We start from the raw sequence: 16,782 nt of genomic DNA, 5'->3' as shown, positions 1-16,782 counted from the left end.
CAACATACACCTTTTTCTGTTATATTGCTACTGTTGTTTCCGGTTGTTGTTAACTGTGTTCAACTTTTGCAAAAACATCTCAAATCAATAATTGTAATGCTTTTGGTAGAGTAAAAGGGTAAATGTAAGAGCATGTTCCTGCTGCAAAATACCATTTAAAAAAAACAAAACAAAAAACATTGATAGTCATTTTCAACTGTCGAGTCAACACTTACTTGTTATCATTAGATAAAACGCTTTTTAAATTTTAACTAACCTTTTACATTACCACCTTTCACTATGCTCAGATGCATCGTCGCCCCCTCCTCCTCTAAGTGACAATGCTAAGGGCTTCCTGGTTACTTTGGAGCACAGCAGCGAGGAGGAGCTCAGCCTGCACCTCCAAGACCGCATGCAGTTCAGCAAGGAAGCCATCGCCTGCCTGGTCTGCGTCTTTGACCGGCTGCACAGCCGCATCGACAGCATGTGCAAGCAAGTCCAGGCTGCGGGTAACTGGGAATAAGCTGATTAATGATCGTTCATATGTGATAAGCAATTGACACACAAATACAAGTGAAGAACACCTGCTGTACAATTTATACCCTACTCTAAAACAAATGATCTGGTACTTATAGCTTCATCTGTCTGTATTGAGTTGTTGTTTGCTCCATTCTAATTTGACACAACTTTATTGATCTTTATTGTCAGCATGTGATGACGATAGCCAATCTGACATAATCAATGAAAACCACACTCTGCTGGACGAAAACACTCGACTGCGAGACCTGACCACTCTGCTGCAGGGCCGACACCACAAGATGTCCATGGAGGTACGATGTCCTTGGCTCTGTTGTTCTGTGTGTATGCAGCCATTGCTTCACTGCTGAAACAGCTGTTTTCACATCTTTGCCTTTATTGCAGTACAACGAGTTAGTGGACAAGGTGACCAGCTCTGAGACCAAGGTGTCTGAGATGGAGACGACAGTCGAGGACCTGCAGTGGGACATCGAGAAACTGCGCAACAGGGAACAAAAGCTCAACAAACATCTGGCAGAAGCCATGGAGCAGGTGCGTGAAATTGTCTGTGTGCAACTTGCAGGCTTTGTTTTTGCTTACTTTTGACCGTTATGTATTTTAAAGGTTTCGAAAATATGCTTGAGTTCAAAATCTACTCTTTGAAAACTGCTTTTATTTAAAGTCTGTGTTTCATCTGCACATCCAAAACTAATAATTTGGTCTTTTGCCCTGTGGCATCTTACACCAGGCGCGCAGGGGACCAAAGCTAGTTAAGAATGAAATAATCCTGATCGAAACATACAATCAGAGTTAATACGAGCAGTCGGTTTGAAAGACACACACTATATTAATTTAAACAAAATAAGTCTGTAAAATATATTTTTCAATTGCAATTATATTATTTAGATGTAATACACAGGCTTTGAAAATCTGGAAATGTTACGTTTAAGTACTTCGAGCTTGAATTGTATCATAAAACGCTCTGTGAACTTGCCTATTGTGTGTGTTATTTGTATCTATTGACGAGGCGTATTCATTCGGTGATAGGCTCTAAGCAGGAATGTGTGTTAAGCCAGCTGCTCTATGGATGCATGTCTAGCTGGTTTCTCCATTCTTACCTACCCTAACTTTAAGCCAGCTGCTCTATGCATGCATGTCTAGCTGGCCATGCATGCATTGATCAAATGGTATTTTCTTGCATTAGACATCTGAACATTCAAACATAAGCATTGTTTGAGTGATGTCATAGGATGTGTTGCACCTGTTTACTGTCATGTGGTTTTTCGGCCTTGTTTGTTCTTGTTTGTTTTTTTACTTATGTTTTGCATTTGTGATCTGCAGCTGAAGTCCGGATACAGCACCAGCAGCTCAGGAGGAATCTCTGGAGGCCAGATTACTCTGAACATTCAGAAGGTGAACTTTCATACAAAGCTACATCTTGCAAATAAATGGGACATGGGACTTTTTCTTCGCACATAACTTGGTTCACATCTCAGATGCCAGTTTGTTTCACTCCATGGTCATTTATACTTAAGTATTTATAACATGTCTTTTTTTTTTTTTAAATGTCAGTTTGAGAGTCTCAATGCGGAGTTGGAGCACAACGCGGAGTTGGCGAATAGCCGCATGGCAGAGTTGGAGAAACTGCAGGCGGAGCTGCAGGAGGCAGTGAGGGAGAGTGAGAAGCTCAAGGTAAAGATCTAATCTCTGGTTCTTTGATAAGAACATTACATCTGGTTTCACAAACCCAAATCATATCCACCTTTTGAATCTGTGGATGAATATGTCGTTTTTGGCCAATGTAGTGCGTTAAATCACTTCCAATGCTTCACTGTCATCGTCTGATTTTTCAGATGGATTTGCGGAATATTCCAGAAGACGTTGTGAAGGAGACTGTGGAGTACAAATGTCTGCAGTCGCAGTTCTCCCTGCTTTACAACGAGTCCCTGGGGGTGAAAACCCAGCTGGACGAAGCACGCGCCCTCCTGCTCACTGCCAAGAACGCCCACCTCCGACAGATCGAGCACATGGAGGTGAACTTCATCCATCACAGTTGATCTCTTAAAATATACATTGTCCATCAGAGAATAAAAAGGAAAATACTTTTCTTCACTGCGCATTGGCTTTGGCCCTTTGTTACTATCAGTCTTTACTGTTTTCTTGGCCCTAGCAACCTACAACTGACATTGTTTATTATTACCGATGCTTGGCAACATTGTCAACAACTGTTTCCAACCTTTCAGAGTGATGAGCTGTCGCTCCAGAAGAAGCTGCGGACCGAGGTTATCCAGCTGGAGGATACCCTGGCCCAGGTGCGCAAAGAATACGAGATGTTGCGCATCGAGTTTGAGCAGAACCTGGCAGCCAATGAGCAAGCAGGTAAATACAAACACACATCCATCAGCACGCCTTGGAAGAGCGGAGGGAAAGCATGCCAACATGGGGCATGTTAAGAGATGCATTAAGGGTTATGCTTTTCACGCTGTAGATGATGGTGATTTTAGAATGATACTCAAAGCCAACATTAAAGGGACAGTCCACTTTGCCTCTTACCTGTAGCGCTATTTATCATTTTAGATTAGGGCCGGGACTCGATTAAAAAAATTAATCTAATTAATTACAGGCTTTGTACTTAATTAATCGCAATTAATCGCATTTTTAATCACATATAAATATTTGACCTGAGAACAGTGAGAAGCAATTTTTTTCACATGGATTTTAGTATACCATTGAATAATGACTGAATACATAAGCTTAAGCAACAAAACATTGTTTATTTTTTTCAAGGTGGTACTTAACAAAGACCAACAGAAAAGTGCAATTTTTGCCATAAAGTGTATCAATAGCATATTTAGGAATATAGTACATTTCAGAGATTCAGGTAGCCTATAGGTAGGTAGACCTTCTGTAAACTATAACACTTTGTTTTTGAAGTAAAACACAATACTTTCAAGTACATTCAGAACATTGGAAACCCTGACTATTAGAAAACATCTCTCTGTTGCTTCAGAGGCCATAACAGACTTTGTTGATTTACCAACAGTTGATTTAAAAAATCTAATCCATTTCAGTCCAACTCTCTCAATAACCTTGGCCAAAACAATAAACAGTTCAACATAAAGTGCCAGTTGCACCAACAACGTAATAAATAGTTCAACATGAAGTGTAACATTTAAAATAAAATAAAAAAAGTGCCAGTGATTGACCTCAATCCCTCCTATTCTTCCAATATCCTGATGAAAAATAAAATCTCTCTGTTGCATAGGCCACTGTTTGATCAACGCGAATTGGGTGTGGGTCCTTGTACTCCGAGTCGGGCTAACGTCCACGCTAGCTTCCACGCTAGCTGCTATATGTTTTGCATTGAGGCTTACTTGAGGCTTGATGTGCTGCGGTGATATGCAAATTCCTTTTTGCATAATTTGCAAACAACCGTGCTCTTATCGATGCTTCCATCCGTCCGTTTTTTAAAAGAAAATGTCCCATCCACGGGGCCAACCAAAGCGGTCTCATCAGCTTCTTCGTTCACGTTTGACTATTGTTCACTGTGGTTTGTTGTTGTTTGAAGTCATTAACGTTAGTTGGTGCTCCAGTATAATCGGTACCCCTGAAACTCATCCAGTGAGAAACGTTCCGCGGTGCAAAAATAAGTGCGATTAAAATGCGTTAATGTTTTTAACGCGTTAATTTTTGTGTAATTAATTCATCTTAATTAACGCGTTAAAGTCCCGGCCCTATTTTAGATACTTTAGTTTGAGTTGCTGCGTTTGTTGTTTCCGTTTGAAATGTTTGCCTTCCCTTGAGTATAACTGAACTTGATGGCACTCTGCTTAAGCTGTTCAAAGCGCAAAATGAAACATGTAAATAATGACCCTGTCACTCAAGATGCTGTTCTTGGCTGTTTTTATTTTGAAAATATGTTATACTACTGAACTGAACCTCTCAAACCACATTTTCCAGAAAGAGAAATAGACAGATTGATATCAGAGAGTACTACGGGTAACAGGGTGTATCTTTCATTTTGCAGTTAACTGTCCCATTGAGCAACACACAGATCAACACAGCACACGTCTATCTGATATCTGTGTGTAAACGCATTGTCTTTGTTCGTGTGTATAATAAACAATTTGTATCATCATGACCTCCCTGCATCACTTACTGCTCCAGATAAGTGAATGACTCAAACCCAGACCACAGGTTGACTGCTCTCTGCTCTCTGCTCTCTCAGGGCCAATCAACAGAGAGATGAGGCATTTGATCAGCAGCCTTCAGAACCACAACCTGCAGCTGAAGGGGGACGTGCAGCGCTACAAGAGGAAGCTGCGGGAAACCCAGATGGAGATCAATAAGGTAGATGACCTAAATCACGATCAAATGTGTGATGTGTTTGATTCAGTGGGATCCAAGGGGTTTTCTGAACTCCACCAAAACATTACGAGTGATGCGTTGCAGCTGCCCAGTGTCCCTTCATTCACCTTTTGCTCCGTCCACAGTTGCGTTGTCAAAGTGGCGACACGGGGGCTCTGATCCTCGACGAGACGACGAATGACAGCATCGAAGTGAAGAAAGAGGATGACGAGGACCATGAGGAGGAGGAGGAGAGGAGGAAGGAGCTGGAGAGGCAGCGGGCCCGGGAGAGGGAGAGGGAGAGGGAGGCCGACCGAGAGCGGGAGAGGGATCGGGAGAGAGAGAGGCAGCGCAGCGACGAGCTGAAGAGGAAGGACTCGGACACTCTGAAGATGCTCAGAGTAGAACTCAAGTACATCCTTCTTCTACTCCTCGCTTTACATTCTATTTCTAATGCATTCTTTGCTCTTTTTTTGACCTGTAATGATGTCTTTTCAACCAAATGTGTGCACTCAAATAACTGCACTTATCGGATTACTGTCATTACTGTAATCTTTTGTCTCCTTTGAATCGTCAGGAAAGCCCAGGAGTCCCAGAAAGAGATGAAGCTCTTGTTGGACATGTACAAATCAGCTCCAAAAGAGCAGAGGGACAAAGTTCAGCTCATGGCCGCCGAACGTAAATCTAAAGCTGAGGTTTGTTCTTTGGTGTCTTTGTCTTTCTTATATACTTTGCAGGGGGTCCGCGGGGTCTTAAAAAGTATTAAAAGTTGATCAATTAATTTTGCAAAAATGAAGGCTATTAAAAAGTATTAAAGGGCATTTTCCAAGGTATTACATTTTGTAGCTTGTTTTCAATAAGTGTATAAATGGTCCAAAGAGGTTGCATTCTACAGTCTGTCTGAATCAGAGTCCTGCACGGGTCTGATTTTCAAGACCCGCTCCCGCGACATGCAATACCGAACTCGCCCCGCCCCCCGCACATATTGTCAATTAGTTCCGCAACCCGACCCGGCCCGAACCCGCATATATGAGCAGTGAAAACGTGCAATTATTAACACACGCAGCATATTTCTCTCAAAAAGCGTGGGATGTTGGTTATTCTCTCCATCTAGGATGACACCAAAAGCCTCCCAGACGTTGGATTTCACTCTTGAAGTTTTTTTGAAAATGCTGTATTCTCTCCTAAGAGCTTCACCTCAGCCATTTAGAATGTGGCACGCTCAGAAGCAGATTGATGCACTGCAGAGGTTATGATTATGCGCGGTCCCGCGGGGGAGAGGTCTGAGGATTTAGACATTAAACTTAATTATTATTATTTGAATTTATTTATTATGCAACACCCGCGACCCGACCCGCATCATCTTTGTTTTACCCAGAACCGAACCCGGAAAAAAGCGGTACCCGACCCGATGCAGGACTCTGGCCTGAATGTAATCATTGCGTAGGTGTGTAGTGTGATTCTGTGTACTTTATTTATGGCATCCCGTTGGATTTGACGTCATCTGAACAGGACATCGCACGCTCACTGCTTGATAGCGCGCGAAGGTCCGTTTACGCCGGTTGCTAAGCAACATCGTTATGGGGAAATGCAAGTCTGCGTCCAAATGGTTGGAAGATAAGGAGGAAGGACAATCAATACTGTATATAGTCAATGTGAAGTAAAGTGTGTTGCCAAGGTAACCGGTTAAAGCTCAAAGTGGCGATGAGGTCTTAAAATGTGTGGAAAGGGTCTTTAAACAGGTCTTCAAAGGAATTACATCTGACTTCAGGATTCCTGCATATACCCTGCTTTGTCAAATGTCTTGTTTTGCATCTTATATTCCCTCTCTCTCTCTCTACCTGTCCAGGTGGATGAGCTGAGGATGCGAGTGCGAGAGCTGGAGGAGAGGGAGAGGAAGGAGAGCAAGAAGCTGGCGGATGAAGATGCCCTCAGGAAGATCCGAGTGGCAGAGGAGACCATCGAGCATCTGCAGAAGAAACTCGCGGCCACGAAACAGGTACGCGCATTTTTATCTCTTAAACATATCAGAGCAAGTGACTGTTAAGGCAACTCTGAGCATGGCTGAGAATGTGTGCACTGCTAGCTTAACACGCGTGTGCTTGAACGAGGAAAAGGACTCGGCAACCTCTCCGTAATTCTTTATTTCCCAGCTGTTTGTAGACATCAGAAACCCCTCAGCTTTTACCTAAATGTTTTTCTTATTTTCTACACTTCGTAGGAGTTAATATTCATGTACGAAAGCATTCAGGCCAACACACTTTTTCAGACCTCAATTAATCAAACCATTAACCATAAGATTTCAAACTTTGGGGCAGCACCAGATATGAAAATGATTAAGAAGCCAGCTGTGCTCAGAATGAAAGTAGTGCAATTAGTATCACATTTGACTAAGGAAGACGTTGTCCTAATCTTAGACGTGAAAAGAAGAATTGAAAGCTGGAGCTGTGGCATAAACATTTTAATCTGATCAGCTGTTATACTATTTATTTATTGCTTTAAAGACAATCACTTTTTGTCTGCAGTTTAATATAGGGCTGCTCGATTATGGCAAAAATCATAATCACGATTATTTTGGTCAATAATTGATATCACGATGATTTAAAAAACGGTTATCCATTTAGTTAAAAAAAAAATCTGAACAGTATGTTTTCAACAGTTGATAAACCTGAACTTTAAGTATAATTCAACTGAAAACACAATAAAAAAAATTATTACAAAAAATTATAATAAAAAAATAATCATCGTTTTATTTCGATTACGTGGTTTTCGTAATCGTTGCAAGCCAAAATTGTAATCGAGATTAAAATACGATTAATTGCACAGCCCTAGTTTAATATAAATATCAAATCGGCTGAATGAAAGGCAGCTGTGTTGTTGAAAAAGTGGAAAGGAATCCCTCTCTAGTTCGTCTTTACAGAATCATTTGTCAAACTTATTCTCATAACCTTTTAATACGAGGATAATGTAATCACATTCTAGTTTTGTTGTTTATGTTTCTCTGTTAAATGTCTTTCTACTGATATTATTTATTTAATATCCACAGAATAAATCCCTGGTTTGATTTCTTATTCATTATCTATTTGTTACATTTTGTGACCTGGCATTAATCAATTTACTCTCAATTTACCTGCTACACGAGGGGAGGGGGGGATGATTTCAAACAATCATGCTGAAATTATTCTAAGGTGTCCGCGGGGTCTTAAAAAGTATTAAAAGTTGATGAATGAATTAAGGCTATTAAAAAGTATTAAACGGCATTTCCCAAGGTATTACATTTTGTAGCTTGTTTTCAATAAGTATATAAATGGTCCAAAGAGGTTGTATTCTACAGTCTGTCTGAATGTAATCATTGCGTAGGTGTGTAGTGTGATTCTGTGTAGTTTATTTATGGCATCCCGTTGGATTTGACGTCATCTGAACAGGACATCGTACGCTCACTGACTGACTGAGTGCGCGAAGGTTCGTTTACGCCGGTTGTTAAACAACATCGTTATGGGGAAATGCAAGTTTGCGTCCAAATGGTTGGAAGATAAGGAGGAAGGACAATCAATACTGTATATAGTGCAGTGTTTTTCCACATATCTGAAATATACTTGGGGGGGTGGTGGTAGCGGGGGGGAGGGTCGAGGTGGCGTGCCTATGTGACGTGCAACAACATTAAAATTAACCTTTCTGTTGGTCGCTTGTTAGCAGACACTTCACACGATGGCAGAGCGAACAGGTTACTGGCAGGGCCCATAGTGATAGCCCTATAGTTTAAATCTACTACCCACACATAAACATATGATGGATTACTATTTTTTTTTTTAAATGGTAAATGTATTTAGGAACCTATCCATGAGATTTTAAGTGGGGGTCGACTTCAAATCCTCTAGGGGGTCCAGGGGCATGCTCCTCCGGTAATATTTTTTCTTTGGAGTTAAATTCATCAATCTGCTGCGTTTTAAGGGGGAAATAAAGAGACTAGATCTATGGAAACACCGATATGAAACAGAACTGTATACATTTCAATAATCATAAAATCATGGCCATAACCAATAACATCCCATTTCCAATATGAAAAAACACTGAAACTTGTTCATGTATTTATTTATTTTGTTCATTTATAGTTGTGAGTGTGTCTGTGCTCCTGAATCGGCCTCTCCTGTCTCCCTCCTCTCCTCCCTGCTCCTCTTTGAGGCAACAGCAAAGACTAGTTTTAGCTCTCAACAAGTTTTAAAAGTTACCTTTTTTCACCTAGTTCATTTATTTTATTTTATTCATGCATATTTTACTAATCACTCCCCCCTCAAATGGAAATATGTGTTTACATAAATGGTGACCAAACCGTTTGAGACCCACTGAGATAACTTAAACTAAGTTAACTATCTAAACACTCAGAGTCCTTTACCTCACCTGAGCTGAGGTTATCCCGAGCTTGAATGACACACAGAGACCAATCAAGGGCTTTGATTTATGGTCTGTATGACAGTGGCCATGTCGGCAGGCCACATCATGTGTAGACAGCCAGTCACGTGTGAGGCAGGCCACTTAACAGGCCAGGCCATCGGGAAACCCCCCGGTCCTCCTGATGGACTGGGTGCAGGAGGCGTAGAGCGAGGGATCATTGTCCACAAGTAAATCGATCGCAGGTGGCATCGTGATCGCGGACGAATACAAATAAAATAATAATTTAAAAAACTTTTTTTTAAATGGGTCGCGAAATGTACTTGGGCCGGCCCTGACCAATTTGCTGACTTAGGCAAGATTTTAGCTGTAATGTAATTAATAACTATAATGATCATATAAAGGTGTGCCTTTACCTCACTGAGCTGAGTTTATCAGAGCCTCTCAGTCTTTCAGGAGAGAGCTCTCTAAAGCTCCCCCCCCCACGGCTGCTTACACAGTCAATTCCAATGTTAATAAAAGCTGTATACTTTTTTTTGGGAGTTTAATTTATTTTAAATTAACACGAATACAAAATTAGAACCTATAATTGCACACTAAAACCATTATTTTAAAAAAAAGAACTATTTCACATAAAACTCTGGTTTTTACTGGGGGCTGGGGCGGTTCAACTTGATTTGGGGGGGGGGGATGCGCCATAGTTTATGGCTGCTGTACGCAATATAGGCGTAGTTCTGTTAGTATAAGATAATAAGATGTACTTTGTTGATCCAAAATCGGGAAATTGTGTTATAAAATAAAAATATTTGTTTAATTTCTAACTTTTTTTTTTTGGTGCAATTTTCGGCGCCCCCCATTCATTGATGCGCCCTTAGCATTCGCCTATACTGCCTATGCAAAGGGCCGGCCCTGCTTGGGCGGCCCGCCCAAGTATAGTCTATGTGTGGGAAACCCTGTAGTCAATGTGAGGTAAAGTGTGTCGCCAATGTAACCGGTTAAAACTCAAAGTGGCGATGAGGTCTTAAAATGTGTGGAAAGGGTCTCAAAAAAGTTCTTAAAAAGGATTACATTTGTCTTCAGGATTCCTGCATATACCCTGTGTTCTAAACACAATCTTTTTAGGTGGGGCGAATCATTTTTGGATAAGCCACCCTGATAAATTCAAAGTATGTAAAACATTGTCAGATCTGAGCTCACTCTCTTGGCTCTGCTGCTATGTTAGGACGCTCTCATTGATTTTCATTAGTAAGTTGGAAAACTAAGCAGATAAGAGAGCATGGAGGGAGGGGAAGTTACAAGCAGGGTTCAAATGTTGGTGAAATAATGTCATGGTAGTTCTAAAACTTGAGTTGCGTAGATAGAGGATACACCCATGTTAGATAATGTAATACTTTCACGATAATATTCAACTGTTGACCTGAAAATGATCTTATCAGTCCGTATGAATCAAATTACTCCTGAGGATCTACTTTTTCAGTTTGGGTTACATTGAACATGGAACGCTGCTGCGAAGCAAACACCCTAAAAAAACACAGACAACCCTTTTCTGTTACCTCCTGAGACTGTAATTAAATCAAAAACAGGAAATTACACCAACGCGTAATCGTGTAATGACCGTGTTTTCAGTCCTTTAACTGTTGTTCCATACCATTTTATGAACATTATAAAAAGACAGATGTTTGGGTCTGAAAGGGCCCCCTCATGCTTGGGAGTTTAACAGAACATAATTAATCTGAAGACGGTGTGAAAAGATACTGATGGAATAGCTTTTTTTCCCTTCGTATCTGTTTCTAAGTTAAAGCAAAGCCACTAAACTCTTCTGGACTCCCATGTATTTGATTTGTTTTCCTCATTTTCTGGCTGCCACATTTTTAATTTGACAGATTGCCAAAGCTCTCCAATAAACAAGCTACTCGTGAGATCACTACAGCTCTTGTGGGTCCCAGTTGGCTTGTTAGGGGGGCGATGTGAACCAAAATGAAGCTTATATATTTTGTGTTCCTCTGTAGTCCATTAACATTTACGTTTGTCTTGTTTTACCCCAGCTGATATTTCACTAAAGTTTTAATTGTTCCCTATAGTGCCCCTAAGCCCTGTAATGTATTTCATATGCTATGAAAGGCGCCCCCCAAATAAAATGTATTATTATTATTATTATTATTATTATTATTATGCAGTGCATGACAGAAAACAAACCAGGCGTGATTGCATCTTGGGAAACGTAGTCATAAATAGGCAAACAAAGGTTTAAGTTAATAACTAACATCATGTTCTCAGAACATCTCAGAATTATATATTTGTTATGGCTTCAAGTTGTTCAGATGCCTGTGTTTTAGATTAGATGCTGGCAATTCATCTTTTAATTGTTAACAAAATTATATAAATGGTATTTTATTTCATGCATATTGGTTCGGTTTGGTTATTTTAAGTGTGTGTTTACAGAGCGGTATTTGGAAAGAAGCCTTGTAATGGCGCCTTTCCACTACAGCGCGGTTTAAGCGTTTTTGGTTGCGTTTCCACTCGGCGTAGTTCCGGCTAGCGGGTACTTTTTCACAGTTTTTCTGGCTCTCCAAAATCGAGGTTCTTTTCGGGCCAACAACCGGGCTGAGTCGGGCTGAGTATGCTAAACTAGTGAGAGAATCGCTGGCAACTACAACAAGATGAACATATTTGACCGTGATTTAATTGTAATACATGTTTAAAAAATGATGCCGAAGTAACAACATACTGATACCGGTTAGTAAAAACCATGAATCAATGCTTCAACAAGTCTGCAGACAGACGGCAGGACAAAAACCTTTTAAAATGCGTTTTTTCTGAATGGAGATTGGTAGGGATGTCCCGGTCACCTTTTTTTGCTCCCGATCCGATTCCGATCATTTGATTTTCACAATTTGCCGATACCGATTTTTCCCGATCCGATCTTTATGCAATGCATTAAGAGAAAAAAAAAGAAAAAAAGCATTCAAGTTGTCCCTTAAGGTTATTTTTTTATTTAAATTGGATATTCTATCCAACATGGATATAGCTTCTTTCTTTCACAGCAGCATTGGATCAGTTCAGTTGTGCAGCATTGGATCAAAACAAAATAAAGCTTATCAGTACTCGTTAGCTTACTGCTACAATTAGACACTGCGCCCTGCCCACTCTGTTGCCAGATTTGAGAGAAATAAGCAACCAGGTCTATGAAAACAAGCCCCAAAGAAGCAACACATACATGATGATGTGTAATTTGAAAACAAAACTAAGGCCTCAGGATGACTTTAGGACTTGAACATGGGCATTTTTGTTTTGTAACATTGAATACAAAAAGAAAAAAAAGAAAATCCCGATCCCCGATTTTTTTCTCCCGATTCAGATCTTTTGAAAATCACGTGATCGGCTCCGATCCCTGATCACGTGATCGGATCGGGACATCTCTAGTGATCGGCTAAGCTAACGCAGTATATGCTCCGACCGTCCACACTCACAACAACGGTCTACAGACATAAATAAACCAGCGACTGTATTCTCCATCACACACGTCTGTGGTTTGGACTTGTTTCACTTTTGTCTAGTTTCTGAACAGACATGAGGAGCTGTGAGCTCTGAGGGCTAACGGCTAACGGCTGATGTTGGTTTTGTGTTTCGCATTGAAAATGACGCCACTGCTCCGCCTACACTGCGTTACTATAGTTACTGCCCCAGTTCCTAAACTGTAATGGAAACGCAGCATAAAGTGAGCCTGGCCTAACGAGGCCTAACTATACCGTACTAAGCCGCGCGAGGCCCTGCAGTGGAATGCACCATAATATTGGGGGAATATGATTTGGAACTGAATCCACAGCACATCCTTTATATGAAGGACTACAGATGGTTACGCTCTAGCAGTTTCTTAGATCCAGAGGCAGCACGACTGTTACTGTCTTGGCGTTGTTTTTGATCCCTGACACGTCTGTCTCTCGAGGAGGAGGAAGCCCTGCTGAGTGAGATGGATGTTACAGGCCAGGCCTTCGAGGACATGCAGGAGCAGAACAGCCGCTTGTTGCAGCAGCTTCGAGAGAAAGACGACGCCAACTTCAAGCTGATGAGCGAGCGAATCAAATCCAACCAGATCTACAAGCTGCTGAAAGAGGAGAAGGAGGAGCTGGCTGACCAAGTTCTCACATTCAAAACCCAGGTGACGTGTCACTGCTGATCCTGGAAGCGCAGCATTGATGGATTTCATTATGTGCAGGAAGTATTAACACTTGCTGTGCCTCTGCAGGTGGACGCACAGCTGCTGGTGGTGCAGAGACTGGAGGAGAAAGAGGGCGTCCTGCAGAGCGCACTCGCCGCTCTGGAGAAGGAGCTGACTGTCCGGACACAAGGACTAGAACTCAACAAGAGGAAGGTGAGGAAAGAGATGCCATCAATCTTTCTGTCAGCTCCTTTTGAAAGGTTTGCTAATCATCTGTAAGCTTTGATTGCTGCCAGATGTCTAAGGTTAGAGTATCTGGAGACTGCCATGTGCTACACAGAGGTGTGTTCAGGCGCTTGGAAAAAGACCAAGATGTTGCTTCCACAAAACATTAAAAGCTTTAAGGAGCTACATTGTTAGCCTGTTAAACCCTCCTGATTCTCACGCTTTTCCAAAACAGCTAAGTGTGCACTTGTGGGATTATTCCTGGTAGTTTCTAACATTGCCCAAGTACCTGTCAGGACAACAAAGTTTCCTGGGGCAATATGAATGAGGTCATCTAGTTTTGGCTACTTATATGAGATTGGCCTAATTAGGAACCACCACAGGAGTAAGATTAAACAGAACAGGAACACACAAAAGCAGTTTCTTAATTGAACCGAAACCAGTTGTTGCCTGGAAGCTATGAAGAGGATCTCACAGCGTACAGTCTATGGTGAGTTGTGGGAAACAGTCGTCAGGGCTGGAAAATCAGCAGCGAATAGGATAAAACATGCTAAACCTATGGTGCCTGTTTTTAGGTTGGGACCTCAGACTCAGAATGCCAAGTCTGATCCAGGCTTACTGTACTTCCACCACATTACAGCGCAGGAATGTTATTAGGGTTTTGTTTCTTCATTGAGTGTGTCCGGTTCCTTCTCTGCTGCAGGCGGTGGAGGCTGCCCAGCTGGCGGAGGACCTGAAGGTGCAGCTGGAGCACACGCAGGCCAAGCTGAAGGAGATCCAGGTCTCTGTGGCGGAGAACCGCACCGCCCGGGAGAGGGAGAGCTCCAACCTGAAGAGAGCACAGGTACGTTGGGTTGCAGGGACGAAAACTCTTCCCAATCGCTCCACAAATGACTCCTGAAGTTCTGATTGGACGATCGCAACATGAGACTAGGAAACAACTTCTCTGATGACTTCTAGGATGAGGCTGAGGGGAAATGTTGAGCTGTTTAACATTTAAAACAACATTTAAAACAACCTCAGTTGACGAAAGTGCTGTACAGGGAACAAACACAGTATAGAATAACACAATAGAAGCAAAATAATAAAACAATAATTAAAAACAAGATAAAAAGCACAATAACTAGAAACATATAAAAACATATAGAAATGTCAAAAACCTATTTTTTTTATCAAGCTGGGCCCACTTTTAAATATTTCTATACTTTAATGATAACTTGGAACTTCAGTGGTACATCTTCCCAAATGAATCCTGAAGATCTGATTGGATGATCACAACACGAGTGTATTCACCAACTCTACTGATGCGTTACAGGAGGATCTGTCCAGGCTGAGGCGGAAGCTGGAGAAGCAGAAGAAGGTGGAGGTGTACTCTGACGCTGATGAGATCCTGCAGGAGGAGATCAACCAGTACAAGGTCAGGAAATGAACAGGTTTTTTATAATGCAGAGAAATGTAGGGCCTTTGTGAATTCTGTGAGCGGCGAGGGAGTTATAAAAAAAGGTTTCTGGCGCAGTCTGCATTACACTAGAAGAGCCTAGTGAGAGTAATGTGCTGTAATGCTAATGACTACACTTTGTGTAATCTGCCTCATTGGCTGGTTTTTCCTTGGTAAGGCCAGAGAGCCACAGCATCACTATGGTCTCTGGGTATCCCGCAGCTTACTTGTTACACCCTAAAGTGTGAGCTGTGTTGCCGTAAAATGGATGGAGGTAATAACATTGCTGGCAAGAGAGCGTTTTGGCCCATATGTAACGCATTTATCTGTCTCCAGGCCAAGCTGCGCTGCCCCTGCTGCAACACACGAGACAAGGAGACGGTGCTCACCAAGTGTTTCCACGTGTTCTGCTACGAGTGTCTGAAGATGCGTTACGACACCCGGCAGAGGAAGTGCCCCAAGTGCAACTGCGCCTTCGGGGCCAACGACTTTCACCGCATCTACATCACCTAACTCCCCGAGAGGCCAAGGAGCGAGAAGGGAAAACTGTAGACAGAACCAAAGGAATAGAGAAAAAGACTATAGAACTGAAGATGTATTTCCAAGAGGTGGACATTTGTGGGATATCAGATATGTGTTCCCTGTTTTAATCTCTCTTTGGAAGGACTTGTTTTACCGCATCTTTGCCATTTGGTGACCAAACAGATAGTGACACATCTGACTGAGATTGTTGTGCTGTAGTTAATAAACACAGATGTTTGTGCAAACAGTGATGTTCTTACATGTCGAGCTGCTCTGCACTGTTTATCCTGTCCTTGCCATGTTTAAACATCCTTTCTTTTTTTTATCAAGCTGGGCCCACTTTAAAATATTCCTTTTGTTTAATGTATTGATAACTTGGAACTGCTGAGGTACGTCTGACTGACGCAATTCTTTTCATTGTTTTGTCCTGCTGGTTTATGAAAATCCTGTGGAATCAGTGAAGCTGCATTTTCAGAATTAAAAGAAGCCGTGCTTTACAGACCCGAGGCCTGCATGTGTAGGACTAAATATGTTTCTAATACGTAAAGTACGACAGCCAAGGTTGTGTAACTTCCCTGCTTAGGCTATAGTATTAACAATGAGAGACGTCAGTGAGTTTGGTGACCCGTCAGCACATACAGCAGTGTGTGGATCACCTTGGGCAAGGTCCTCTGTGTGTGTGTGTGTGTGTGTGTGTGTTCATCCTGTTGCCATGGTTCCCGTTGGAGAGTTTGACACAACATCTGCAGCTTATAGTGCCTCATTACAGATGAAATCACTGCAATGGAAATTCGGCTCATATGGGTGTCCTTAGTGGGCTGCGCTGCTCCAGGTCCTGCTTTGCTAAAGGTTAGCCGTGACAGAAGAGTACAAAAACATCTGCCTAACAACATGCCTCTTACCTAATTGCGCCAATGAAACCCTGTTCCCTCTGTTCGGATGATGTGAACTATTTACTGGGAGGTGGGTTAGCGTCTGTTTGACGTTAGCTCTTGTGGGAAAGGCAGTTCGCACCATGTAGCACATGCTCAAAAAGTTCCAGGCTGTGAAGAAAAAAGTTTATCGGGCATTTGGGAGCAGTTGAGTAAGACTTCTTTGAGAATTAGCTATACTGTCAGCAAAAATCAGACTAACATGTTTACATTGGCAATAGTTGTTTACTCGTATGAATGTGCACAACCTGTTATTAATAAATTTGTAGTTTTGA

At 41.8% G+C, this 16,782-nt stretch overlaps 1 protein-coding gene across 3 annotated transcripts in view; it reads left to right on the top strand.

Moving 5' to 3' along the window:
• Positions 1-16,782, top strand: part of rnf40 (ring finger protein 40) — a 20,621-nt gene extending 3,839 nt beyond the window's left edge. For 2 of the 3 annotated variants that reach the window (XM_079657584.1, XM_079657586.1), the window contains exons 5-20: positions 288-488; positions 688-809; positions 901-1,047; positions 1,837-1,908; positions 2,068-2,187; positions 2,349-2,528; positions 2,739-2,874; positions 4,724-4,845; positions 4,989-5,254; positions 5,420-5,537; positions 6,692-6,841; positions 13,178-13,390; positions 13,478-13,603; positions 14,319-14,459; positions 14,931-15,032; positions 15,390-16,782. In XM_079657584.1, coding sequence (XP_079513710.1) covers positions 288-488; positions 688-809; positions 901-1,047; positions 1,837-1,908; positions 2,068-2,187; positions 2,349-2,528; positions 2,739-2,874; positions 4,724-4,845; positions 4,989-5,254; positions 5,420-5,537; positions 6,692-6,841; positions 13,178-13,390; positions 13,478-13,603; positions 14,319-14,459; positions 14,931-15,032; positions 15,390-15,566 — 2,393 coding nt within the window. In that variant the 3' untranslated portion in view covers positions 15,567-16,782. The remainder of the gene's footprint in view (positions 1-287; positions 489-687; positions 810-900; positions 1,048-1,836; positions 1,909-2,067; positions 2,188-2,348; positions 2,529-2,738; positions 2,875-4,723; positions 4,846-4,988; positions 5,255-5,419; positions 5,538-6,691; positions 6,842-13,177; positions 13,391-13,477; positions 13,604-14,318; positions 14,460-14,930; positions 15,033-15,389) is intronic. The other variant, XM_079657585.1, reaches the window with a different exon arrangement.

The sequence above is a fragment of the Notothenia rossii genome (genome assembly GCF_949606895.1).
Source record: "Notothenia rossii genome assembly, chromosome: 11".
Lineage (NCBI taxonomy): Eukaryota > Metazoa > Chordata > Actinopteri > Perciformes > Nototheniidae > Notothenia > Notothenia rossii.
This window is presented reverse-complemented; position numbering and strand designations above follow the sequence as displayed.